This window comes from Chamaea fasciata, unplaced genomic scaffold (genome assembly GCF_029207755.1).
Source record: "Chamaea fasciata isolate MVZ Bird 193981 ecotype frontalis unplaced genomic scaffold, bChaFas1.0.hap1 SCAF_5, whole genome shotgun sequence".
Classification (NCBI taxonomy): Eukaryota; Metazoa; Chordata; class Aves; order Passeriformes; family Sylviidae; genus Chamaea; species Chamaea fasciata.
The window spans coordinates 37,787,864-37,814,094 of record NW_027094090.1 but is presented as its reverse complement, the minus strand read 5'-3'; the positions used below and the strand labels follow the sequence as shown (position 1 = coordinate 37,814,094).

The following is a 26,231-nucleotide window of genomic DNA, read 5'->3' as shown; positions in this document are numbered from 1 at the left end:
GCTCATGTTTCTCCAGACTTTTCAGAAACCGCTGTTTGAATCCTTAGAACTTCAGTATAGTAACTTCAACGTTTTGCTGGGTTTTTACAGTGCTGTGATCTGATAACTTCATCACTGGCAGCCTAGACTGTGCTTTACCTCACTAAATGTATTTAGGATTAGATGCATACTGTGTGTTTCACTTAGATAAGTCTTACATCAGGCTGAAGCATTGCATGCAAGATGCTCAGGTTGAATGAATCCATCTCCCTGGGGGTCCAGGAACACATTGAGTCCCAAAAACTTTACTGAACTGGGGAGGAATCTGAGAGCCTCTGAGTCAAAACCCACTGCTCAATCTCCTTAAAATCCCACCAGCACTCACACTTGTAACAGTGGGCAGCTCTGCAGCTGCCTCTATTTCTGCTTGGAGCCCCTAAAGCAAAATAAAATAAAAACATGACCAATATTGAAGAAATCAATAGCTTTAGAAAGCACAATCTTCTTATACTGAGAATGTTTTCCATATTTGTATGTTGGACTTGAAGAGACAATTAAAAGTCACAGCTCTGGTAAACTCTAGGATTGTCTGCTGTATTTTTATTAATTTGTGCAAACTTCACTAATTTATCATTATCATATTTATAGTAGAATAAATGTATAACACTCTTAAGATGCATATATGCTTAGAAAAGGAAATTAGCTAAACACGTAGTTCCTCCTGTGATAGGACAAATGTGTGTAATTCTGAGCACAAATTAATTTTTCACCTGCTGATACTGCACTTGCAAATCCCTTCTACTAGGGGCAAGTTTGGGGGATGGCCAGTGAGAAATTAACCAAAGTACCACGGGAAGCACTGCACAGCGTCTAACCTCCCAGGCTGGTAAACTATAAACTCTAATGCTAGCTTCAAAACAGCTTTCCTAATGGGTAAAAATAGCTAAAATTATGCTCTTATGAGAGCATACTTAAGGTAGCTAGTCAGTAGTAACAGTATTTGGATAAAACTAGTTCTGACAAAAAGATGTCAGTATATGAATATACCCCCTGCAAAGAAAAATTGAGACTAACTAGAATAAACTTTCAGAAAATGATAGCAAAGATTATGAGCAGAGCAGATTGACTCTGCCATAGGCACACATGGGGCCACACTTACAAGATCAAACGAGGATAAGATAATCCCAGGTGAGCGGAAGGTATTTAGTGGATGCAAAAGGTCTGAGCACACTGATGTGTGCCAAGTCTTTTTAGAAGTAACTAGGTCAAACAGGCTGATGATTTACTCAGCTTTTCAACACATGGGAAACAAGTCTTGCATAAAATTATGGGATGGCTAAAACCTTGAGAAATTTGTTGGGAGGTGATAAATGTGCTTCAGGTGAATTTTACATGTGAAGGGAGAACTAGTTTTGTGTAGAGCCTGTGGGCTTTCCCATGGCCGAGGAAGCAGAAGAACAGAGAGGAAATGCACACACACCACCCCCCCCAACCCTGAGCTGCTGTATCAGCAGGGGAAAGGAACAGGACCTGTTAATACACTTGAACACTGCTTTTCAGAAATAAACTGTACTCATTATAATCTGCTGAGCACAAAAATGGCAAAAGCCAGACAAAAAGCTGGCAGACTGCAGGAGCCAGGCTGCCTACAGGGGCCTGCCATAGGGGTTAGGAAGGAATTCCTCCCCAGGCCAGTAAGTAAAGGCATCATCTGAAATTTTGGGTGAGTCAGAAAGAGTAGTTCAGAGCAGGTGTTAGGCAGGAACACAGGGAAGGATAGGATCAGGTCAGGAGGATGCCAAGGAAGGTGAAGGGGGCAGTGGGGCTACTTGGGCAATGGCAGTCATGTTCAGGGTGACAGGTTGAAGGAGTGCAGGACAGCAGGGAGGAATGCAGCAGGGCTGGATTCGGGCTTTATCTTAAATAAATTCTGAACTATGCTCCCAGGAAAGAAATTGAGAAAAAGAGACCTGCAGAGGAGATCGAATAAGTGCACTCATAAATAAAATAACTATATGTAGATAACAAATATACATACACATACTGATATTTATAAAATTTATTGATAAAAATAGTCCATATCAATAAAAATAAAGTACATGGTAAAAGCTTTCATTCTTTCATGCGTTTTCCTTCATTCCAAGGTACTATTCCCAAGTGTTGCAGTAATGTATCCCTTAATATTGTTCCTATAGTAATGGACCTACTTGATATACTCATGTCTGACCCTCATAGTTACCCTATTCTGACAAGCTGACTAAGTATTAAACATGAGAAAATGAAATACTGGATGTCAGACTGTCTTTTAGCTCACTCAGCAGTGCCTCACCACTCAAGAGTGTTTTATTTCATACCAGCCTGGCCCCTTAGTCACAGTGAGAATTTCCTTTCTTTGAGTATGGTCAGACCTTGCTAGGTCTGCAAAGCTTCTCTCTTCCCATTGGGATCTCTGCTGTTTATTTTTTATAATCTGTAGAAAATGTTATCAAAAGACAAAATCTATTAGCTCTGGAGGCTACCCGAGGAGACATGGTAAATAACGTAGCATCATCACACGCAGTTCCAGCAGGGCTGGGAGCAGGACAGGTTGGACAAGAAAGCACAGGCATTTCTTGCAGCAAATGGAGTCAGTCTGCTCTGACTCATACACCTCTTACTTGTCCGACTTTGAGAGATCCTCTCCCTTCATGCAACTTTCAATTTGAGAAACAACAGTTGCTAACACTTCTGCTTCTCTAGTGCTCACTTCCCTCAAAGCCTAGCATAAAGTTTTTGCGATGATGCTTGATGTCAGACTCTTGGTCTTGCTCACGGGGAACACCAGCTTTTTCCACAGGAACAGATACTGGCTTTGCTAATGGAGCAGGACTCTGATATGCGCATAAATCATGCACAATCTGACCATTCAAAATTCATTACAAATAAAAAAAGAAAATTAAATACTGGAAAGCAAAAAAATCTCAGCAAGTTGCAGCTGCCAGCATGCAGGCTGCAGTACATGGAAAGTTTGTTTTAAGGGAAGAGAACAGGTAACCCTTCTCATTCTCTGACCTGGTGTGGAGGTCATTTTCAGTCATCTCACAGTACATGAGAGATACAGGCATTTTGGGCCCAGGCTGCACGTCACTCAGCAGTCTGTGCCAACAGCTCCGCGGGATCTGTTTCACCCCAGGCAGCGCACAGCCCATCTCACTGCACAGTGCTTGTGCAGGAGGCTTCCCAGGGGCTGCCTCCACCCAGCTCGCTGGGCTTCATTCCTGGGGCTCTGTCTCTGGTGCGTGTGAAAAGGTCGTTCCCGTGCTGCCTGGCATTCCTGTGGGCAACGAGTAGGTGATTTGGTATTGGATTAATAACGAGCAGGGGATAAACCCACATCTCTCGCCAGACGTAGGGAGCCCTGTGCATAATCCTGAAACCGACAGAGCCAGTGCGCAACGGTGCTGGAAAGCTGGGAGATGGGGACACTTACAAAAAGCAGCTGAAGCCTCGGGCGGTTTCCTCCAGCATGCTGTAGACAGCCCTAAGAGCTGGCCTTTTGTGAAAACTAGTACTGCCCTTCCTAATCAGACCCCACCGGAGCAGGGGTTCCGCGGAGCCGCGGTCCCGAGTCCCACGAGCCGGGCACGGGCTCCTGCCTTCGTCCGCTCCTCACGTCCTGGCAACCTCATTCCCGAGCCCTGCATCCCTTCCCCGTGCTCTGGGGAAACACGGTCACGGAGCCTGCAAGAATGTCAAGCCAAAAACCTAACACTGGGTAAAAACACTAGCTGGGGTCCGGCGGTCCGAGGCTGCAGCTGGGACATCTGCTGCCTCCCGGGAGAAGGGAAGCCCTGATCTCCCGCGGCGGAGGGCCCAGCGCGGGCCGCGCCGGCAGCGGGGCCGCGGGGGCTGGGCCGGGCCCCTCATGGCTCCGCCCCGGCTCTTTAAGGCGCCGCGGGGCCGTGCTGGGCTGAGACGCGCCGAGCCGAGCAGTGGTGAGTGCCGGGGCAGGGCGGGCTGGACAGGACAGGACAGGACCGGACCCCGGCCCGGGCAGGGGTCGGGGCTGCGAGCGGCACAACGCGGGCTGGTGCGGGCGAGGCGGCGGGGGGCGATGCTCACCCGCTCCTGCTGCTTGGCCGCTCTAATGATGGAGCTGCCACGCACCGGGCTTCCCCGACGGGCCGCCCAAAGAGCTACCGAGGATAGCCGGGAATTCTTGTGTGTCTGTCTTGCGGCTGGCTTACGACTCTTGAATTAGAGCTGCCGTTAACCAACGGGTCGGGAAGGACTCGGCGGCTGCCGTGGCTTGTCCCGTGGGTGACGGGCTGGGTACAAGCGGCTGCCGTCAAGTCGCAGCCGGCGGCCAGCATTGTTGGTGCTGGCAGCGAGATCACCTGGGTGTTTAATTGCTGCTTTCGAGCTCCCCAGAGGCCTTCATGACCTAGCCGGAGAGTCCCGAGGGCGCATGGCGGGCTTGAGGCGGGGCTGGAGGTCTGAAGCCGCTCCTCGCTGTGGGGCTCGGGAGGGAGCCCGGGCAGCGGGAGCGGCACACGGGCCGGGGCGCTGTGCTGTGCCGGGCCGGAGCTGCTGCGGGGCACCGGCCCCTCGCCCCTGAGGCGCCTCCTGGGCACCGCCGCCAGGAGGGAACTCCTGCTGTCGGGCAACTGAGGAAACGTTGCCGTTCTTCCTACGCAAGCCGTCATGGGAACATCATGGGGACGATAAATGGAAATACCTTCTCTGGAAGGGAATACCTTGAAGTAGCGGCTTCCGTTCCTTTTTGGTTTTCATTCAATGCATTCCCAAAGCTCTTGTCAGAAGTTTTGAGTTAGCTGATGGTCGTCGGATCGTCTAGTATTTTGTCTCTCTCGGGAAGAAAGGGTGGAGCTGCACCCTGTGTTGCCCATTATTGCGTGCGAAACCTGGGGTAAAGCTGGGAAAGCCTGATTCAGGTCCTCAGCTCTAGTGTGCATGAAAACTAAATTATTGTTTGTTAACAAAATAATTAAAATAACGTAGGCTCATTTAAATGCACAGAAAAACATGAGTATGGTGGTGATGAGAGGAAAAGACAGAAGTAGTTCTTGTACCGGATACCATTTACATTTTGGAAAGCATACACAGTGGAAAGGAATCTCTTCTACACTTTTTTTTTTTTTTTTCCCCCCCAGTCCATGCATTCCTTTTCCAAAGCATTGTGCAGCCTATATTCTCTTTTAACTAAGGACACTCTTTGCTGTGATTGATGTCAGCTGCCGTGCAGTAGCACAGCCAAGCACTTGAATAAAAGAAATGGAATCTTGATTTTTAGACTGTACAGTTCTGCCAAGAATGACAAAAGCAAAGTGGGAAATGTCATAAAACTAATTTTATGAGCTAGGTCAGGGTATTAGTGCTAAACCATGGAGCAGTAATGATGCTAATCCCATGGAAGTATTAAACAAAGAGCTATCTCAGTAATTGGTGTCAGCGTGGAAATGGCACTGCTCAGCCACTCCGAGGAAGTTTCCTAAGCTGTTGCTTAGGAATGTACCTAAGGTGCCCAAATTTAGGTTAATAAACTAATCTTATTTTCCCACATGCCATGAATGGCTGTCTGCTTGTCTTGGACAAAGGTCTTGTAGCAGCTACCTGGCACCATGTCTTGGGAACCACGCATCCTATCTTGCGTCCCTAAAACTGCTGAACTGCTGCTCATGCTGCTGGGGCAGGAGGCTTGTTTTGCTAAGCAAGCTTCTGGTTCAGAGGGATGAGTGCAAAGTTAACTGCAGGCAGCAGGCTGTGGGCTTTGTGTGTGGATGCTGTTGTGTGGATCTTCTCCTTGGCAGGCCTAGGAGAGCTGCTCAGGGTAACTGAAGGTGAGTTTTGCAGAGAAAAGTCAGAAATTCTCTCAAGAAATTCCTTCCCAGCCTCCTTCCCTGATAGTTGACCTGTACTGCAGTGCTGCTGTGGGAGCTCTGCAGGGAGGGAATGCTTGGGGTAGGGTGGTGGAAGTGCCCTCTGGGCTTCCAGTGGGCAAACCATGATCCTCGCCCAAAAGCCCCGTGTGAGACGAGGATCAGGAAGGAGCAGTGGGGGTGATGAGTGCTGAGCAGCTCTGCTGGGTTAAGCTCATGGAGGCAGTAAAGCTGTCTGGCTGCCGTTGGCCTCTGTGCTGGTGAGAGGCACTGAGCTGCAGGAGAGCGAACCAGCATTTAACAGCAGTCACAAGCCAAGGGCAGTTCAGGGCTGACAGTGAGATGAGCCTTCAGCAAACAGCTGTGTTAGCTCATGGTGGTGGGGGCCAGAGGAAAGCCCCAGAAATCTCGAAGGTGATGGGCAGGGCTCTGCTTTGGAACTTGAACCCCAGACAGTTAATGGGAGGAACTGGAGGAGCTCCTTGTCGAGCTGGGGGGGAACTGCAGGTGGTGGTGACAGGGAGTGCAGGGGAGCTCGGGAGGGAGCAGATCAGCTTGAGATGGGACAGCCACTGCTTCTGGCTTAATGTACGAGGCTGTTTCTTTTCAAGACTACAGGTTGACACAATGGGTGAGATGCCTGTCCCATAGTTTTCTGAGTGTCTGTTGCAAGTAATGCAGGAGAGGGAGTTTCACTTCCTTTTAAATCGGCTGTGGCTACTTTAGCAGTTGGGTTTGGTTGATATACCTGCCTGGTAAAGGTGCAGTTCATGTAACAGGGGTGGAGTCCCTGGAAAATAATCCCCCTTAAATTTCTTTGAAGTGGAATGTGATCTTAATGCATTGAGTTCAGAATGTTCCTACAATCGTAGTAAGTGTCTTTCCGGTGAAGTGAACTTTGACTTGTACCACGTCCCAAGTGACAGGCCCTGCAGTAAAACAAAATGCTGTTGTTGGCACAATTGTTTTGCTTCTCTCAGACAAGAGGCCCAGCATTAATGAAGCATAGAAACTGAAATTATATCCGTCGGGGGGGGGCATTCGTTCCAGGTACAGTAAAGCTCTTGTGCATGAAACTGTAATTTGTGCATATCCAATTTATGTAACTTTCAAAATCCCCAGGCAGGGACAGAGGACATGGCGCATGAAGACTGTCTCTGTTTTTCTTGCTGTTCAGCAGCAGTGGTCTCTGTTCCCCTTGCCAGTTTGTCTGCTTTTACAAATAGCTGTAGAGAGCCTGCCTAAGCCTTTAAGTCTGGTCTGGCATCTGAAGAGTTGGGAAGTTGAACTGGTCCCAAAAACTTCTCACGCAGTGGAAGGTCACGTTTTTAAGCAGTTCATGAAATTGCAGAGTTGTGCTCTGATGCCACACAAACTTCACAGATCTGGTTTAAAGAAGCCTGTAACCCCAGCTGTCCTGGGGCCAGGGTGGTGGAGGACACTGTGTTTAACAAACATCTCCCCTTCTCCCCTCCTGCCTGGCTGGGCACACAGAACCACCATGCCGAACTGGGGAGGTGGCAACAAATGCGGTGCCTGTGGCCGCACCGTCTACCACGCTGAGGAAGTGCAGTGCGACGGGAGGAGCTTCCACCGGTGCTGCTTCCTCTGCAGTAAGTATTCTCCAGAATCTCTCCTGGCATAGCTGTGGGGGTCACAGCAGCAAGGGGCTGGTCCACAGGTGTCCCAGGCTCAGCTGGTACCAGTGACACACTGGGGATGGCAGTGGCCAGAGGTGACTTTGTCCATCATGTGTTGGGGTTGATTCCTGCTTCCCCATGTGCTTCCTGGGTTTGGCAGTCCCAAGGGGAGAGCTCACCTCCTGGAGAGGTTTTATTGTATTGGGGGTGGGATGTACGTCTCAGAGCAGAGCACATCCATTTGCACTCTTGCCAGTCTTGTACTCAGGAATCGGAGGGATCCTGAGGTTGGAAACCCGGCTTAGGTGTTGCTCATGCGGAGCCTTGTTTGCACTGATGTGAGCTTGGCTGGCCTTCTCCCTGTGGTCCTGAGTCTGGCAGAAGCTGAAGGAGCAGTTATCAAACTGCTGCCCTGGAGTCCTGTGCAGACCAGGACAGCAGTGCGCACGAGCACAGCCGAGTTGATGTGTTTGTACAGCCAAAAGCCTAAACTTTCTTGGCACAGGGGCCTGTGGTTTATTTCAAATGAAAGGAGTCCAAAGCATTATTTTCCAGTCTAACCAACAAGCCCAGTGAGGCATTGAAAATCGCTTTCTCTGCTGAAAATACCTCTGCTTAGATGAAGGGAACAAAGGGTCACTGTGAATCAGAGGCTCCTACTTTGCAAGCAGACATCCTCTCTGTCTGAATCAGAGAATTTTACCTTATTGCAAACATGAGGTACTGTTTTGCCCCACTTGTTGGTGATTAATACTTATGGGCAGAGCTAGGGTTTAGTCTTCTTATATTGGCTGCAGTTACAGCTGGGCCTCTCAAACAAGTTTGCCGTTAAGTCTGCTGCCTAACCTTGGTGTGCTGTGCTGGCCTTGAGAGCCTCGGCACACCTACGCTCCCTTCCTTGAGCTCTTCAGTGGCCACAAAAAAAGATTAGATGCCTTGGCTGCCTCATTTTCAGCCTTTTATGGGAGTTACTATTAAAAGAAACCTGGAACTTAGAGTCAAACAATGGATCTAGTGTGTCTGAATACGTGGTTTTCCTTATTGCATACTTCTGTTGGGGTTAAAGTCCGTAGACTTAACAAACATGCATTAATTGATTTACTTATTGGATATTAGTGTCTTATAAAAAGAACCTTGGGCTAATGATTGCCATAAGCAAAAGTCACCCAGTGTTTTGAAGACATTAAAATCTTCAAACAAAAAATTTGTGAGGGCATGTCTCTTTTTCTCCCCAAATTCTTTTTCATGGGCATAATGCTGTTGCAGATGGAAAGAGCGTGCCAGTTGGCATACAAAAGGAGGTTTAAGAAGAAAATAATTCTCCCTTCTACTGTAACCTTGAGTAGAGGGCTTGCATTGTGCTGAAGGACAATGTAGGAATGCCAGAAAAGCACAGCCCCTCCGGTGACAGCTGTGAACCAGCCCCAGCTCTGCCCTGAAGCAGTACTGAGGTGGGGGGAAAGGGGGAACCTTGAAGGTTTGTTTTTTTTTTTTTTCCCCAGCCCCATCCTGGCCAAAAGGGCAGGACAGGGGCTCTTCTGTACTGATAGGCTTTTGCTTCATGCTGTATGGCATCTGTCCAGGGAAACTGCTGACTGCCCTCTCTGGGTTTCTGAGCAGCCTCGTTCATCAAACCACAGCAAGTTTCCAGGCTTTAAATGTCACGGTCACAAAGAGGTGGGAGGGAATAGAGCCCATAATTCATAAATTCAAACAGCAACTTGCTCCCACTAATCTCTGGTGGTCTCACAGCCTAATGGGAAGAATTTTGGACAGGGAAACCCATAACATCACTTCTCACTTGATTTTTGGCTTACTGTGTGTGCTGATGGAAATAGTCCTTAAGGCAGTTTAACTTTTTACCTCCAGTGGTCTGCCGGAAAAACTTGGACAGCACAACTGTAGCAATTCACGATGCTGAAGTTTACTGCAAATCTTGCTATGGGAAAAAGTATGGCCCAAAAGGTTATGGATATGGCCAAGGGGCAGGCACGCTGAACATGGACAGGGGAGAGAGACTAGGCATCAAGCCCGAGAGGTGAGTTGGGGGGTGCATGGTCCTTGTCCCTCAGTACTGTTTTCAGAGGAGTCTTTCAGGCTAGATTTTGTTTATGTTCAGGTTTGGAATAGAAATGCTGCATAATACCCCATCTAGCTGAATGCAGGGCACTGAAGCTGCATTGCACAAAGCTCCCACTGGTGACTATGTGAGTCAGAACAGTAGAAGCAGAAGTTAGCAAGGACACACTCATCCCATGAATGACCTGTAGGGGATTGGTTTATGGAGCTGCTGATGGCATTGCATGAGCTCACAGAGGTGACTGTGGGTCTCACATTGCTCTCCTAAAAAAGCTGGAAATGGCAATGTTCAACAGGTTCATGCAGGGATGGATTTGGACAGCTGAGAATCTGGGGCTACAAGCAGAATGAATTTCTAATAGCAAATGAAGAACCGTTTGTGCTTAATTACAGCCAAAACCAAAAGTCACATTAAATAGTAAACATTCCTAGTCTGATTAAGTTCTTGCTGTAAAGGAAAGCATGTGGAAAGAAGCTGAGATAGGTCTCACAACTTGCTTCATGCAAGTTCCTGAATTATTGCCTAATGTTTATATGATGTATGCTCTCCAGCCAGGTTCAGTGATCCATGCAGGTTCCTGATTATAATAAGTGGATAGGAACTTAACAGAATTATTTGTAGCTTACTATCTGAAAAATCCATGTCTTGATCAAGTTCAGCTCTTCTAAGTGAAAAGGGGAAGGCTCCTCAGGAAATTAGCCTTTACAGTAGCTTCTTTTTATCCTATAAGGCATAGCCTTACTCTTTTTGTTGTGGCTTTTTTTCCCTACCATGTGTAATTGGATAGCCTTGCTCGTAACTTACTTCTCCAGTTTTGCAGCAGTACTGTATTCTGTACCATGTGCTGGATGCTGGTCTGTTCATGTTGCTAAGCAGAGCAAGAGATCATTTAGTACCAGAGTAGAGAAAACAAATGTCCTGTTTCTTTCAGCACACCTTCTCCTCACCGGCCCACCACAAATCCAAACCCGTCCAAGTTCGCTCAGAAGTTCGGAGGGACAGAGAAATGCTCGAGGTGTGGTGATTCTGTTTATGCAGCAGAGAAAGTAATAGGAGCTGGAAAGGTAAGGAGCTGCAGGTGCTGTTTCGTACCTGCTATGTGGACTTTAAATTGAGCAAGCTGTGTTATATCGGTCCCAGCAGGGAACCAACTGCAGGGCAGTTACCTTAAAATTGCATTTCTTTGCACTGGAAATAGTAAAATCAATCAACTTAATTGAAAAAGAAGCACTTGAAATACAGAGTGATGAGTGATCACCTTAGATTTGAGAGGTGAAGATTTAATATTGTCTCCTGCTAGTCTTGAAGCAGACTACAGAAGCCCCTCTCACCTAGAAGAGGAAACAATCTTGAGGTGTGCAGCTTGTGAGGGAGGCTGAATGTTTCAGCAAAATGGGGATGGTCTCTGAAGATACCATGTAAAACTGCATGTCAGTCTGCCAGCTGTCTGATTCACTCGCTGCAGAGAGCCAAGATGTGCTCTGAACTGATCACAGCAAGCCCAGACCTTTCAGAATGCTGCTCTGAGCAGGAGGCTGGGTGGAATCTGGGGCTTTGTGCTACTTACAGAAATACAGATGCTCTTGTCTGCTACTGGTGCACTTCAGCTGGCTTTCATTGCACCAGTCTCTAGCCAACAGTGATGCGATATCTCATTAATGTGGTTTTTGGGCAGCCTGTGTGTTAATACTATCTTATTTTATTTTTTTCTCTAGCCATGGCACAAGAACTGCTTCCGATGTGCCAAGTGTGGAAAAAGCCTAGAATCTACAACCCTAACTGAAAAAGAGGGAGAAATCTATTGTAAAGGTGAGAAAAGACGCAAAGACCATTTGTTTATGGTACAAGATAGTGTCTTACAATGACAAATGGTCAGTATGTTGCTGATACAAGAAACTTTCAGGCTCGCGTTCACATGGAAGTGCTCTGTAAGTCATAGGAATAGAGTAAAAAATGAAATAGATACTACTGAAGCTGCTGATGTAGTTGACATCTGCATCAAGTAAAACATCACATACTGAGAACTGCAGCAGCAGCCTTGCCCTGTGCCTCATCGGAGTAAGGAAACAAGACAGCAAGCATCCTGTTCTGCCTTCCTGAGTGGTTGTGGATATAAACTTGATCCACACAGTGGTTTGGTGGTAACAAATGCCTTAACAGGTACCAAGCCACAGCACCAACCTGTGAATTGGTCTCACGGAGTGGGCTGGGAGCTACACCGATGGAACAGTCCTGGCTACTGAGTTCAGTCCTGTTACACAGCTTAACAAAATGTTTCTAAGTGTTGCTTCCCAGGGGGGTATTCTAGTGACTAAGGAGAAGCTGCTGAGAGGCTTAGCCTAGACAGTGCTGTTCTTAATTAATGTGCCAGAAGACTCAGCTACTATGTGTTCATGTTTCTCACAGGTTGTTATGCGAAGAACTTTGGCCCCAAGGGATTTGGGTATGGCCAGGGAGCAGGTGCCCTCGTTCATGCCCAGTGAGGGGCCTGAAAATGCCTTCCAGCTCTGCTGAGATCCTGCTAGAAGGAACGAGAGTTTCCTAAATGTTACTAACTACTGTGAATGTTACTGTAGTGTACCTTCAGCCAATGATTTTAAAAACACACACACTGCTTTTTTTCCTCGCCTTGTATATCACACTGCAACACTTTTAATACTGACTATATATTCAATAAAGCTTTGCTTGTTGATATACCCTAAATCTAAGTGTTGCCTGCTTTGTCAGCAGTTGAAGCGAGGCGAGTGCTGGGTACTTCAGGGGTGGAAGAACAATGGTGTATAGGCTTGATGCACAGCTCTGCTGAAAGCTGGACGTACACAGTCATGGCCTTCAGAGCTGAACGACTCTCCACCAGTATCACACCATCATCTATATGCATCTGCAAGGCAAGGAGCTATTTGCTGCACAGACATAGTAAATCTTCATTGACTGTACAGTGCCACAGCTCTAAAAGTGATAGAGAAGGGGTAACTGTGCCTAAATGGCTGCCTGTCTCTGGCACAGTCTCTAGTAAATGAAAATCAAACCATTTTCACCATAATATTCTGGGGGACTGTGCATGCTTTGGTATTGAGGTGCTGTTATGCACAGGAAGCCTCCACCGAGACAGCTGCAGATTAAGAAGTTAGGTTAAAAAAAAAAAAAAAAACAAACTTGGAAACTCGTGTCTGGTTTGGGAAGCAGGCTGATACTTTTTTGATATAAAAGAATCCTTCACAACACTGAATTTATGGAAACACATTCAAGACTGGGAATGCTGCAACAAAACATTAAGCAAGTGTGTCAGCACTGTCTAAAGTAGTTTCAAGCAACATCTATGACAGTGGTCTGAGGTAGTGAAGCACTGAAGCAGTCCAAGCCAAAAGCCTAATTAGAAAAATATGTACTACTCAAAATAGTACACAAAGGGCATTTTGTACAGGTTATAAAGGAACAATGTGGATAGGAGGAAAAACAAGCCAGCTCAAAATGTGACCCAAGAGTTTGCCCAGTTCACAGAGCAGGAAAGATCAGAGCTGAAAAAGACAACATTAAGTCTGAAACAGCACATTTCAGGTGGGAGTGAGGCAGCAAGCAACAGCACACCGTAGGAAACTTAGGGAAAAACTTTCAATCCTGCAACTCGTACCATGGACATTGCTTTCATAGCAAGAAAAACTGATTTCACTAAAAGGCAGCTAATGGGAGGTGCAAGGCACTGAACTCTAGTCAAGGTGTAATGAGGGTGGAGAGGGCTGGCTTCTTTCCAAAAAAACCCCAAACCCAGGAACCAGCTTTCCAATCATCAAGACTCCCAAGCACAGCAATTCCTCTGATGGAGCACTGCAAATCTTGGATGGAGAGCTTCACCACAGGGTGAAAGTCTTCCCTGGTCCTCTCCCTGACAAGCCAAAGGGTGGTCAGCCTGGACACAGCCTCACCAGGAACACTGCTTGGGGAAGGGGAGAACACCACCACCAATTATCAATGTCAAACCAAGACTCAGTAGAAAACACTCTTTCCTTCCCTTTAGATGTGAACTTTAATAAATATTGCTGGTTATAAATATTCTGATTAAATTCCAACTTGGATTGTTACCTTGTTTCTGCTCAAACCCTAACCTCTGGCATGGACCAGAAGAGCCAAGGTAGTCTGTCTCCTGCAAAGTGCCACCCAGAAGCACACATCTTGGTGACACATCCTAGCCCAATGTAGATGTCTGGCTGACCCTTCAGAATACCTCAAATGTCATTGTTTAAGTATATTAGGCCACTTGAAATATTCCCTAGACAGAGTTCTCCTCTAAGAAATGTTACCTTGATAGCATGCTTCGCTCAAAAGACAGGAATATTTTAATTAGTGAATGCTAACTTTAATTGTTAGTGCAAAGATGTAATTTATCACAACAGTGTAGTAACTCATACGATTTCACATCTGTAGAGATTTGGGTGCATGCCATCTGTAAGACACCTGTACATCTTTCCAGAAAGGCTTCTGAAACTGGACAGAAACTACACTGTATGAAATCACACCCCAAGTCAATACAAACACTGCATCTAAGAGTCAATATTTATTTGATTAATAACTTACAAAATTTAACAGATTTAATTTATGTAAGGAGAGCTAATTTATTAAACATTTTACAGATTTTTTTTTTGTTCACAATGTAATACACATCAAGATCTTGACAGTATTAAAATAATACTTGGCACAGTTATAAATAATATACAAAAAAATCCACAGCTTAAAATGTAGTGATGCTGTTTTACACATTAATTGAAAAAAAAAAAATCTGGTGGACATCAAAGAATACAAAAACCTGCAAAGAAACAGCACATGTTTAGGGCCAAGACAAAATTCCTATTTATTCTACCTATGTCAGTTTACATTGGTCTGATCTGCTGTTGGTCTGATCAGCTTAAGTTTCAGAAGCAATACAGTTTTGGTTCAACAAGTAAAATTTAGGTTTGATAACTTGACAGAAAAACGCTGCATAGTTGGCTCCCCCCTGCTAGATTTATGATTTCACATCAACAATTCAGTGTTACTCAAGTTACATTTTGCACTGGAAACTTCATACATCCCAAATCCATATATGCATATTAATTTTCACAACTGCTTAGTATCACTCAAATTCTGCAGGTCTCAACAAATCTGTCACCAGAGAGCTACTGACATGTAAATAGTGTAGAACTTGCTATGTGCTACCAAGGATCAGCCCTTCTTTTGCAAACATTTTTGACATGGAGTGCATGACGCAATTCATGGCAGTTAATGCTACTGGGCAAATATGACCAAAACTTGCATCATGCACTGAACTGCTCCTCTGGTGGCTGGCTGATATTTATTAAAGTGTATTGAAGCTCCTCAAGTCAACCGACCCCCAACTAAAATGCAAAAAAAGAAATTAATGAACAAATATGCAGAACGTCATTGGTGATTAAAACAAACCATAGTGTAAAGATTTCATGCTTTTTTCTGATTAGAAAAAAAAATTAATAACTGAAGTCAATTGTTTTCAAAGAAACAGAGCATGTTTTTGTTAGGATTAAAAATTTTGTCTGACAACAGTAGCCAAAGCTTCTTGCCACCCCTATTCCCAAACCCCTCCTGTTAAAAGTGTCCAAGACAACGTTGATTTTTCCAGTATTAAACGTTCAAGGACTCTAATGCTGCACTTCTGTAAATCCTGATATCTGGTACTTGCAAACTAAGTGAGTGTCTTGAGATCAATGAACAACTACAGAAAAAATGTTTACTTGCAAATACTGAACATCAACTATTTACAGTTTCACTGCTCCTCTTACTAAGGCAAGGGCCGGGAATACCACTAGATTGCTTTATTACCTGTAATCTGCGTGTTACAGAAAACGCTAATTTTGCCAAGCATCAAACATGCAGTGAATTTGCAGGGCATAATGCCTATTAACAGCAATATTTAACATCACTAAAAGCTCATTAGATATCTTCCTACACTTTTTTGGTTGAATAAAATGAAAATGAGCAGCTTTAAATACACTAATCACACACTCACAGAGAAAAAACTATTTGATAAATTATTTATATACAGATACACATTCTTTACACTGGTCTCAGACATCTGCTTTCAGGTCCCTCCCCAAACTCCCCTCACAGGTTCCTCGAACCACAGGGTTGCTACAGCACTTAGAAGAGAACTAAACTGATTCTCAGTCTCTCTGTAAACAATAGTTAAGGAAGCAGTGAACAATTCACTATGAGTATATGAAAACACCATAACAAAAATCAGTGCATCACATTCAAGAAAAGCTCCTTTGGAATGCAATTTCAGATCATTCCTTACCTTCCAAACACATCTGTAGCATGAGAACTTAAAAACAAAAATTAAGGGCGATTTCCACGTGCCAATTACACCACCTTCTTCAGAACACCGCTCTGTGTTTTCTGTGCGCACGTGCTGTTATGGGGATTCTTAATTTTTTGTTTTTGTTAAAGTTTGGGTTACATAATTTCACATCTAAATGAAATATGCATTTCAGGCAACTTTGGATTCTTCTGCAATTGCATTCAATTTAAAATCATCTTGTCTTTTTATAACTGAGACGTTTGCTTTCACATCTGTGGTATCCCCCCCGTGTAATTTCTCTTCAACGTGTCTCCAATACACTACACTGTATGAGGACCAAACCTAATACTAAAACATTGCTAGTTTGCAAGTTGCTTATACAATTACTTCAAAGATAATTATTTTTCCCCACTTTTTTTCCCTGAACATTATATACTGTAAACTAATTTTACAGGTGTATCATGCATTTAAGCAGGGCTTTAACTCTGACAGAAAATTTTCCTTATTGGCGCAGTTGTTTATTTCAGACTACATTATTTCAAAACAGGGTTATTACAAGTATTTAGTTGTACCACTAACTGGTGGCAAAAACAATCACCAAAAAACGTGGGCAACATAGTTTACTGAACATTACCTGACGTGCCCTACTGCTATAACTTAATGTGTTACAGGGGATCCCCACCATAGGATGTTTATAACAGTACTGAAAAGCACATTTTTCAATGTACATAGTACTACAGAAAATCTGTATTTAAAAAATCACATTACAAGTACTACAACATAGCGATCAGTGAACTCTGTATCATGAAATTTAGTTTTATATTCTAGATTCTCTTTTCAGTGGAATTATTGATATTGGGATACAAATTTTTCTGCTCAGCACAATATAACTACTTATGTCAATACTTCAATAATCTCATGCTCCATTGTGAAAGACCTTAAATAAAAAACCTGATAACAAATACTGTGAATATGTTGTCATGAATAATTCTCATGTTAAGAACTGTTAAAATCCCTTTTTGATCTTCCTCCTCTTCCTTATCAGGTTTGGCAGTTTATTCTGTCCATTTTTACTTTTGTTAATAAAACTCTGATGAAGAGAAGGTACCTTTATGATTCATCATCAGCCCTACACACAGCATGCTACTCTTCAAGTGATGCGGAGTCGAGAGAGAGAGAGAGAATTTTTCAGGCACCACTCAGTATGATATGCTCACAGGATGAAGGTGGTGCTACACTAGCTGGTAGCCTGATCCTGAAGTTTGGTCATATTCTATTGTATACTGCCTTGTCCAGTCCACAATAACAGGCCGAAAAAGACCACAGCATCTGAATTCAAAGAAGTCTATAATGTTCCTTATACATCCATGGCTAAAAACAAAAGAAAAAAACACATTAGCAAGCAATATCATAGCTCATCTAACAAAGTACATCTTTTGCCTACCTACAAATCTGATTCTTCACTCTTAAAGTTTCTAACTTCAGAAAACCAACTCTGTTCAGAATTATTCTTGTACTTGATCTGCAAGTTCTGAAATAGGAAGTAGACACCAGACTGGTGAATGTTTGATCCTTGTGCATAATCAAGACACCAACTTTCTTCCACTATCTACCAAAATATGTTTTTAGCAGTCCACCACCATGTAGCACAACCTGGTAGTTCAGATCCTGTTTTAAGAGGACAGTTGAATCGTACAGATGGATGCAAAACAAAATGGCATGAAGTGAATGTCTTCCTTGAATAATTTCCATATTTATTGATATCTGTTTCTGCAAACATACTGGTTCACCAGCTGCAGGTCTAGGATCAACCAGGTCCCTTTACAATACAAAATTAAGGAAGCATTATCTGAATTAAATGAACTATTCAAGCACTTTCTGCGGCTGAATCAATTAACTGTCAAATATTTAAGAAACCGACATAAAAACTCCCAACATGCTGGGGGGGGTTTAAACTTAATTAGAAATGGGCTGAATAGATCACAGTTTTCTGGAAGAGAAGCTCATGTAATGATGTATGTGAGAGCAGGTCTAAGCAAAAAGGAGAATAAACTATTTGTTGTCAATGCTTCACGTGACAGGTGATGCTAAGCCAGTTATTTCAGACAGCTGGTGTTATTTTCAGGTGTAATTTTTATAATAGCAGCTATTTCAGCTAAAATGGTTTGTGAATGTGACAGTAATTCGGGATCAAACTAACACTTTTCTCCTATCCTGTGCACCACCCTGTGTTTTCTAGGCAAAGTAATTACCTGGTTTCGTTACAATTCTAATCTGTAAGAACACTGCAACTACACAGAGATGCTTGTCTGCTTCTCACTACAAGTTTTGTATGAAGAGGTATTAAAAAAAGACCACACAAATTTCTAGCACAGAAATCCATCTGCTACATAACGGAAACATGGACTGGGCAAGATTGAAAGGGACCGCAGAGGGTCCCTGCTTCAACTAGGGCCATCCTAGAGCACACTGCACAGGATTGTGTGAATTCATACTAACTGCTCCTGACCACAATTTCCATCTCCTATCTCCTTTACCCGCTGTGGCACCAGAAAGAGCAGCAGCTCCCACGGGAGACACAGCATACACAGCAGGATGAGATGTGCTTTTTGCTTTTTCCAGCTCCTTTTGTAACATGCTCTCGACCCATCAATATACCAGCTCCGTGTGTTCATTTAGGTCCTGTTCTGGCTCCACAAGCTGCTCCATGACCCCATATTCCCATCTCAGTGCTACTTCATCCCCAAGCCCCCATCTTTCATCTTGCACCCTCATCACTACAGGAACCAGAATCCCAACCTACCCTTTTACATTCTGATGCTCAAAAACTGTATGCAACAGCTTGCTCTCACCCATGCAACGCCCATTTCAGTTCCTGGAACATCCTGCTCCCTTCCCCACAAACAGCTTTGGCCATGCTCTTCCTCAGGAATAGGAAGAAAGTGAAGCCTCTTTTCTCACAGTAGAGAGAAAGGGGAGCTACTGCAGAGCAAATTCAACAGCACAGTAAGTATCACTCAGCAGAAAGTGCCCAGTGTGGAAATGAATTTCCAGATCAACATAGACATGCTACAGTAAGCAACTACCTCTGTTTTGAGCATCTGCTTTATAAAGAGGGTATCTATTTCCCCATCAACCCTACAGTGAAATACAACCACCGCTGGAAAGCATTCTTTTCGGTGTTTATGCACCCTACACTACAAAACATTAATCACTTCTTCGAACTGGATAGAATGTGTGACTGTGAAAATTGCTGACAAGATTCAGCACTCCAAGTAGAATTAGAAATTTGTATATGCTTCAAAACTTACTTGAATGGGCTTTCAATAGATGTGGTTGTAACTTTAAAGTGCTTGTATCTTCTTGCATTCATCCTCTCATTTGTTGTGATACCCAAGCAAGATATCTTAAGACAGGAAGAATAAGTAATTTAACTCACATAAAAACATGCAAACAAGTACTGCATGAGAGACTGAAAAAGGACCAAATGTACTGGTTTAAAGTCCTTCTTTTGACAAACAAGTTACTGACCGGGGAAATTATCAGGAGCAAACATAAACCGTAAGATTTTGAAATGGATATATGCTGAAAGTAGGGAATATTGTAATAACTGAGGACAAAACTTACACTTACTGAAAAATTTCACCTAAGTTTTAGAGGATAATTTCTACTTCCAGGAAATCTTTCTGGAAAGATTAATTCTCATGGTTTATTAATGACAAATCATACTTGAAGGATTTTCAGTATTACTTTTCTTTCCTTAGAAATGATAAAGAAAACTTGGGTTTGGCCAGACTAGAGTACAATAATACAGCCTCAACTCACACTGAAGCAACCTAAAAAATTATTGAAACCTCTTCTCAAGCTACTGCTCCCTTTCTGTTGATAACATACAGCTTTATTATAAGTTGGCCCCACAGTTCTCATCCTGTATTAGTCTTTCTTGCCTTTTTCTGGTCTGTTTTACCTTTTTGTCATTCTGAGAACGGAAAGCAGGAGGTAGGTATTTTAACCTCTTGCACAAAAAAAAAAAAGGCCATGTGATTTAGAACTGAATGATGCCTAATACTGAAAGCCAGCAGATGCTTGCTAGCAAGGCTGAGAGACTGAACACTTGGTCTACCACAATGAACACGAAAATTTAAATGACAGAACTATTTGATATTCTTATGTCACTCCCAAGACACAGCATTATGAATGAAGTGCTGTTCCATACCTGATACATCTGACACATGAGTAACACAGCCACCCACATGAAGTGAAACACACTGTTTAGAAACATCCAAAACATCCACGGAGAACAGGTAGCAATCTGTGTAACGTAGGTCCAAAACCCATCCTTTGTGTAACTTGTCTCACAGTGGAAACCCCAGTCTAGAGAGAAAAAAAAAAAAAGGGAAGATTTAATGTATGTTTACTGTACAGCAACATATAATGCCCACATTAGAATTTGTTAAATTAAATAAGAAAATGACAAGTGCCAGAAGAGCTTTACTTGCTCTCTCTTCCTTTCCCAACTCCTTGGACACATGACATATGCACATACTTGTCAGTGAAGAAAGAAAAGATCTAGGACAAGAAAAACATCATCTTCTAAATTAAAATACCCAATTATAGTCAAATATTAATTAATGTGTAGTTAAATTTCAGGATAAAAATACCCAAAATTATGATAAGGCAAAGATCTATAAAAATTCATATGAGGAGATAAAAGTACTTAAAAGCAATTTTAAAAAAAAGACAAAAAGTCACATTTACTCACAAGAGATACATCCATAGATCATCCAGCAGATCATAAAAAGTAGGAAGAACAGGTATCCCATAAAATAGCGATGGTTCCCTGCTCCTAAAGTTGCACAACAGGAACCAAATTACTACACTTTCAGCAAAAGACATTACACCAGAAGTTTAACTGCTTGCTTAGAACTCCTGCTTATTATTGTATATAGAAACATTACTCTGCAATATTAAGCCATTATAACTTCAAGACAGTGAAATTATCTGGTTTACTTACGATATTTCTTTTATTTCTCAGACAACAAAGCAACTTAATTTTTTGTCACGTTACAACTGCAATTCACTAATTCATTTGTAATCTCTTTCATGAATAAAATTATTGATAGACAATATTTAGAGCAATGTTGGTGGCAGCTGTTGCAGAGCCTTAACAGCCAGGAATTACACATGAATAAGTATTTTTTAAAAGCCACTGAAAAACCATCAAACTGCAGAGTCCACTTTTTAAAAGTAACAGAAATATGAACAAATATACAACCTTCCTTGATAATAAGCTAACCCAGATCTTACGTTTGGATGCTTGATGAAGCTAGCTAAAAATAAAATATCTAGTAAAACTTGTAAAACAAATACCTGTAACTGAACAGACAAGGCCTAAGAACCTAACTATAACAATGAATGGGATAAAAATGACTCTGCTTTAGACGGACTTCTAATGCAAGAAAATTAAGTTACTAAAAGACTGATCTATTTTTAATAGTAGTAGAGCTAAAAATATGCCTCTTATGAGAGTACATCATAATTCTGGAGTACTCAGCCTTTCTTCTGTTCATAAAATATGTCCAGTGTTGCAACTTTCCAACAGCTCCAGGCTGTAAACTAAACCCACAGAGATGATAATGGGCTACAAAAGATTTGGCTGTCATCATTTACTAGCACAGCATTTACTTCTTTATTATGTCAAATGTTTTCCCTGCTAAAACAAGAGCATCCTCTGGAGGCAGAAAATAATCAAGTGCTTTTAGCAAGTGAGCTGAAAGACTGTATAAATAAGAGATGAGGAAAAACATACATACAACACAAGCTAGACTAAACAGAAGATACTTCCTTGAAAAATCAAACAAGTTCCTGAAAACACAAAATTATGTTGTAATACCGCCTTCAATCACCTAAGGGCATATGATAAAGTGTTGGGAATGTCCCTAAGGTATCACTTTCATTTGCATTCTAAATTTCAAACTGTTAAGTTTCATAAAAGACATTCTATAAAGAACACAGAAGTTAAACAGTGGCCTAGAAGTCCATCTGAGAGGCATCTGATGGGATGTTTCTTTCAGCAACATCTTAAATGATACTAAAGTAAATTCTGCCTAACAGGAAATCCATATGTGTGAGGTAAAAACATGGGTGTAGCATTTAAAACTATAAATGAAATGGTACAATCTTTATCACAGTTTAAAAAAAAAAATCTGTGGAAAAAAGAAACTGGAGAAACTGTATTTTGAATAAGATTAGGCAAAACACAGTACTGTGCTCTACAGCTGCCTCCTGGACTGGCAGGAATAGAGTCATCTTCTGCAGTTAAAATAATGAAAAAACTGTAAAAAACCCGTAATGTCATTTTGATACTCCATTTAGAAGATAAATATAATCACTTCTAGAGACTTGCCTGCTGTATTTTAACTAAAATCTTGAGGAAAACAATTTGCCCTAGTTGCCAATTCATTTATTTTTCAAACAGACTCCTCTTTTTGTCAACCTCTTCAAAATGGTAAAAATATTCTAAGTCTCTTTATGTGCCAAGTTTGATCCCCAAAGGACTTATTTCAGAGTGTCTGTAAACACTCTTACAAGATTCCTCAGTCCTATTTTTAGCAACATTCTTATCCTTTTGACACATACCACACACATCCAAATTCCACCTTTCCAGAAAGGCATGACTCATGTTTCCCTTTTTGGCAAACATACCACAAATACTGTTTTAAGAATGGATTCTGTTTTGCAATCCCATGCTTAGAATGACCACGTACCGATCTGAGACAGAGGAGCCATATAAGGCTGTTCAGACCATCACTTCCTCTGGTTCAGCTCCAGCTCCCATACTATGATTTCTAATGCTTTTTCCCAGGATACTTTCAGGGGTACTAATGTTTACTTTTACCCCCAGTTACCCCACTCTGGACACCACCACTAAAAGACGGATTCTACTTTTCCATCATCACTGCTACTTAAAAACCATTTCCTCCACCTCCCCTAAACCCAACACTCAGAGACTCTCTCAATGTACACAAATAAGGTCTTTCCTCCCCCATTTGTGGTTTTTTTCCCAGTTACTGATTAAAATACTGGATCTTTCTGTCCCGTTGACACGTACTCCTCAGCACTCTTGCAAAACCTGAGCCCATGCTCCTTTGCCTGTCTGAATTTAAAAATTCTTAGTTTTTCATTGTAAAACATCTAAAATATAAACCAAAAATATCTCAGATAGTTAACATCTGCAGGAAACAAAATAGAAGGGAGTGATTTAAGTTGATCTCAGTGAGACTTTAGAGATGTTCTACTACAATTTAAATGTCAGGATCAACTATTTTATTCTTGATTTTCAGACCAAACTACTCTGATTATTCATTATTGTATCTATTTGAAAGAACTAAAATGAAGCATTTATGAACTCTCGGCTGTCAGTGAACCCAGGTCTTAATTTCTCTCCAAGATTAAAGTTACCTCTGCTTGTGTCCTAAAAAATTAAATATGTGAAGCAAGTTGCACTCATTTCCTAGCTGAGATAATAATAATAATAATAATAATGCTTTTCAAATAAGTTTCTCAAAAAGTATGACTGAGAATAGCAGCATTTAGAGACTTTATTTCTGTTCTATATCCATTCATTTCATAATCACTAGGGAGAACAAAAGACAACCTGGATGGTTGAAAAGAGGAGAATACCTCAATAGGAAGTCATTCTGTATCTAACTTCTATAATCATAATCATTTTAAATACGCATACTTTACCAATAAGCAATTGACCATTATTGGTCAAAATGAAAATTTTCACCTTATGTAATGGATAATAATCAGTTGTGGAATTGGCACATGCCTTTTCAGCAGTTAAGTTTTCCATCTTTTCATTACTAAACTTTATTGTCAATAAAAACACATATGTAGCAAACTGAATTAGACACAGAACAATTTTGAGGATGAGTATATAACAGACAATACAAATGAGAGTAATTCAGAGAATCACAAGTAGAAAAGAATTAAGCTCAGTCTTGAAAAGCATTTCTTAAGAAGCCAAGTCACTTCCACGGTGAAATGAGAACAGGCAAAAAACCCTGCAGAGTATTTTGGCCAATGACTCACCTACACAGTTCCCCACCCACGGGCAGTGGTGATCAAACTTGGCTATACATCGATTGCAAACACCGCAGTGTTTGGACCTCACTGGCTTCCGTATCTGTAAAGGATAAACACATTTGTTTAGAAAAGCAAGTTACCCTGATATATTTTAAATAGAAGAAAACACAAACCCGCAATTTAAATGTAAATTGATTGCGTTATTGTTAATTCCTCAGAGAACTTCAAACTTGAAACTAACAAGGCAACCCTAGGTATTAGTTTAATCTACACACTGTTTAACAGAAACATCCTTACAACTGCACTGAAATGATTTTCACATTATTTTTCTTATACAAAGGATTCTTTTTTTTCATACAAAGTTCTTCTATCACCTCCAGATAGTGACCTTTGTATAGCAACCAGCTTCATTTCAGCTTTTAACAATAAAAATATAGAATGAGTTTGAGTTCCATGATTCTGTATCATTCATAACCAAGGTCTAAAATAAACTTTTCAGGTTATTTTCTAAAGACAGAAATATGACTCAACAAGCCGAACTCAATGGAACTTAAAATGCTAAATTACTCCCAAAATTTCGTCTTGAAAGGTTATGTCTTGAGAGAAGTGGTCTGAGATATATACGTATATACACACACATAATCTTTAAGGTGCCACACCTGCATATCATTTTCCAGCTTCAAATTTGGAGATACAAACATCATTAATGTTCCACATGCATCACAGCTTTGCAGTGTTAACACTGATACGCTTCAGCATTTTGTATTTGCTAGTCAACTTCCACAGAAAAAGCACGTTGTATTTGCTTTACAAAAATTAAGATGCTTTTCCCCATCCTGATTATTGCCAGATACAGAAACACACTTGGTTTTTGAAGAAGATATTTTACTAGAAGCACAACATAATTTTACTGTGAGTTATGAAGGCAGTGGAACTTAAAAGTGTGATTTTTATGACTTGCTAGGTGTATACCCAACTGATGTGGTAGATATACTGGATACTTGAATTTTGACACTGACAAGTTATTTCCACAGTAGTAATTTTTTTCCTCTCACTTCATTTTTTTTTTTTTGTGTACATATTATGTATGGAAAACACTGCTTAGCTTAAAAAGTACAAATAAATTCTGCCTTTGAAACTGCAATAATAAGGTTGAACATCTGTTAATTACAGGAACACTAATTTTGGCTCAGCATTAAAGGAAGAAAATAATGAACAGTGAAATTGATTAAAAAATATACTACCAAGCAGGTACTGCAGAATATACTGAGGTCGAGACTTCCTGTCTCTGCAAGTTCTACTATTGTCTGCAGGAAAAATAAAAATAAGAATTTAGCATATAAACAAATGGTGACAAGCATTTTCAGACATGTGGCTGTGACCCCTTTATTTTGGGTACTTTCTACACTCAGGAACAAATTCAACGCAAATGAAACTGATTTTGAATCTACTTTATTAAACCAATATGCATATTTACTTCCAAATTAATTCTAGCTTATACTTATTCCTAGTCACCTACTGTGATTCCAGTGCTGCTGGTGCGAATTTTGATACCCTAGACAATTTCCTAATTAGTCCCTCTGATTTCAGTGGGACTCTAAGACTACACTACAGAGTAACAAAAGGATGCAAAAAGGAATGTGCATGGTCTGACACTCAACACTGGAGTTCAGTATTGCCCACAAGCAAAATCCCAAACCTCAGGAGAACAGAACTGAACAAGAGCAGATGAACAGCTTTTAAATATAAGTCTTGTGCAGACCCAGGATCACTTCAGTTAGATTCACATCATTGTGCTTTGTAAACCTTTGTGTCTACCTTCTATGCTTTTGAACTATAGGAAAATTTTATTTACATATTCCTTCACTTGCTTTAAGTGTGACCTGGGTTATTTTGTAATACAGAAGAAAGGACATGACACATTAAAACAACAAACACTCGAAATTGTTGCTTACTACACATTTCTAAACACACTTAACATGGTCATCTGAAATGAAAATAATTTTCTTATTTCAAAGCTAAAGGATAACGCAGTATTAAATACTTGAAGACAAATTCTGAAAATGTTAGGAAGTGCTACACTGCATGAAGATAACACACACGTCCTACAGTGGTTCATACCCCTGGTAAAAGAACATTTTATCATGCAGTTAGCAGCCGTGTAAGAAATCCAAAACCTTCACAGCCATATGCATCTGCTTCAAGAAGTTGCATTTTGCAATTCCTACCCAGTTCAACAAGGCTTTTGGAACCAC

At 41.8% G+C, this 26,231-nt stretch overlaps 2 protein-coding genes across 2 annotated transcripts in view; one reads left to right on the top strand and one right to left on the bottom strand.

Moving 5' to 3' along the window:
* Nucleotides 1-3,895: 3,895 nt before the first annotated feature.
* Nucleotides 3,896-12,281, top strand: CSRP2 (cysteine and glycine rich protein 2). Its single transcript, XM_066183290.1, has 6 exons — nucleotides 3,896-3,953; nucleotides 7,353-7,471; nucleotides 9,368-9,536; nucleotides 10,510-10,642; nucleotides 11,294-11,387; nucleotides 11,985-12,281. Exons 2-6 carry the CDS (start codon nucleotides 7,360-7,362, stop codon nucleotides 12,059-12,061), a joined length of 585 nt encoding a protein of 194 aa, XP_066039387.1. The 5' UTR covers nucleotides 3,896-3,953; nucleotides 7,353-7,359; the 3' UTR covers nucleotides 12,062-12,281.
* A 1,817-nt stretch (nucleotides 12,282-14,098) lies between these two features.
* ZDHHC17 (zinc finger DHHC-type palmitoyltransferase 17) overlaps nucleotides 14,099-26,231 on the bottom strand; it is a 66,835-nt gene continuing 54,702 nt past the window's right edge. Inside the window, exons 12-17 of the mRNA XM_066183289.1 lie at nucleotides 25,221-25,283; nucleotides 23,983-24,076; nucleotides 20,648-20,731; nucleotides 20,102-20,259; nucleotides 19,197-19,291; nucleotides 14,099-17,256 (exon numbers count right to left, since the gene is read on the bottom strand). Coding sequence (XP_066039386.1) covers nucleotides 17,118-17,256; nucleotides 19,197-19,291; nucleotides 20,102-20,259; nucleotides 20,648-20,731; nucleotides 23,983-24,076; nucleotides 25,221-25,283 — 633 coding nt within the window. The 3' untranslated portion in view covers nucleotides 14,099-17,117. The remainder of the gene's footprint in view (nucleotides 17,257-19,196; nucleotides 19,292-20,101; nucleotides 20,260-20,647; nucleotides 20,732-23,982; nucleotides 24,077-25,220; nucleotides 25,284-26,231) is intronic.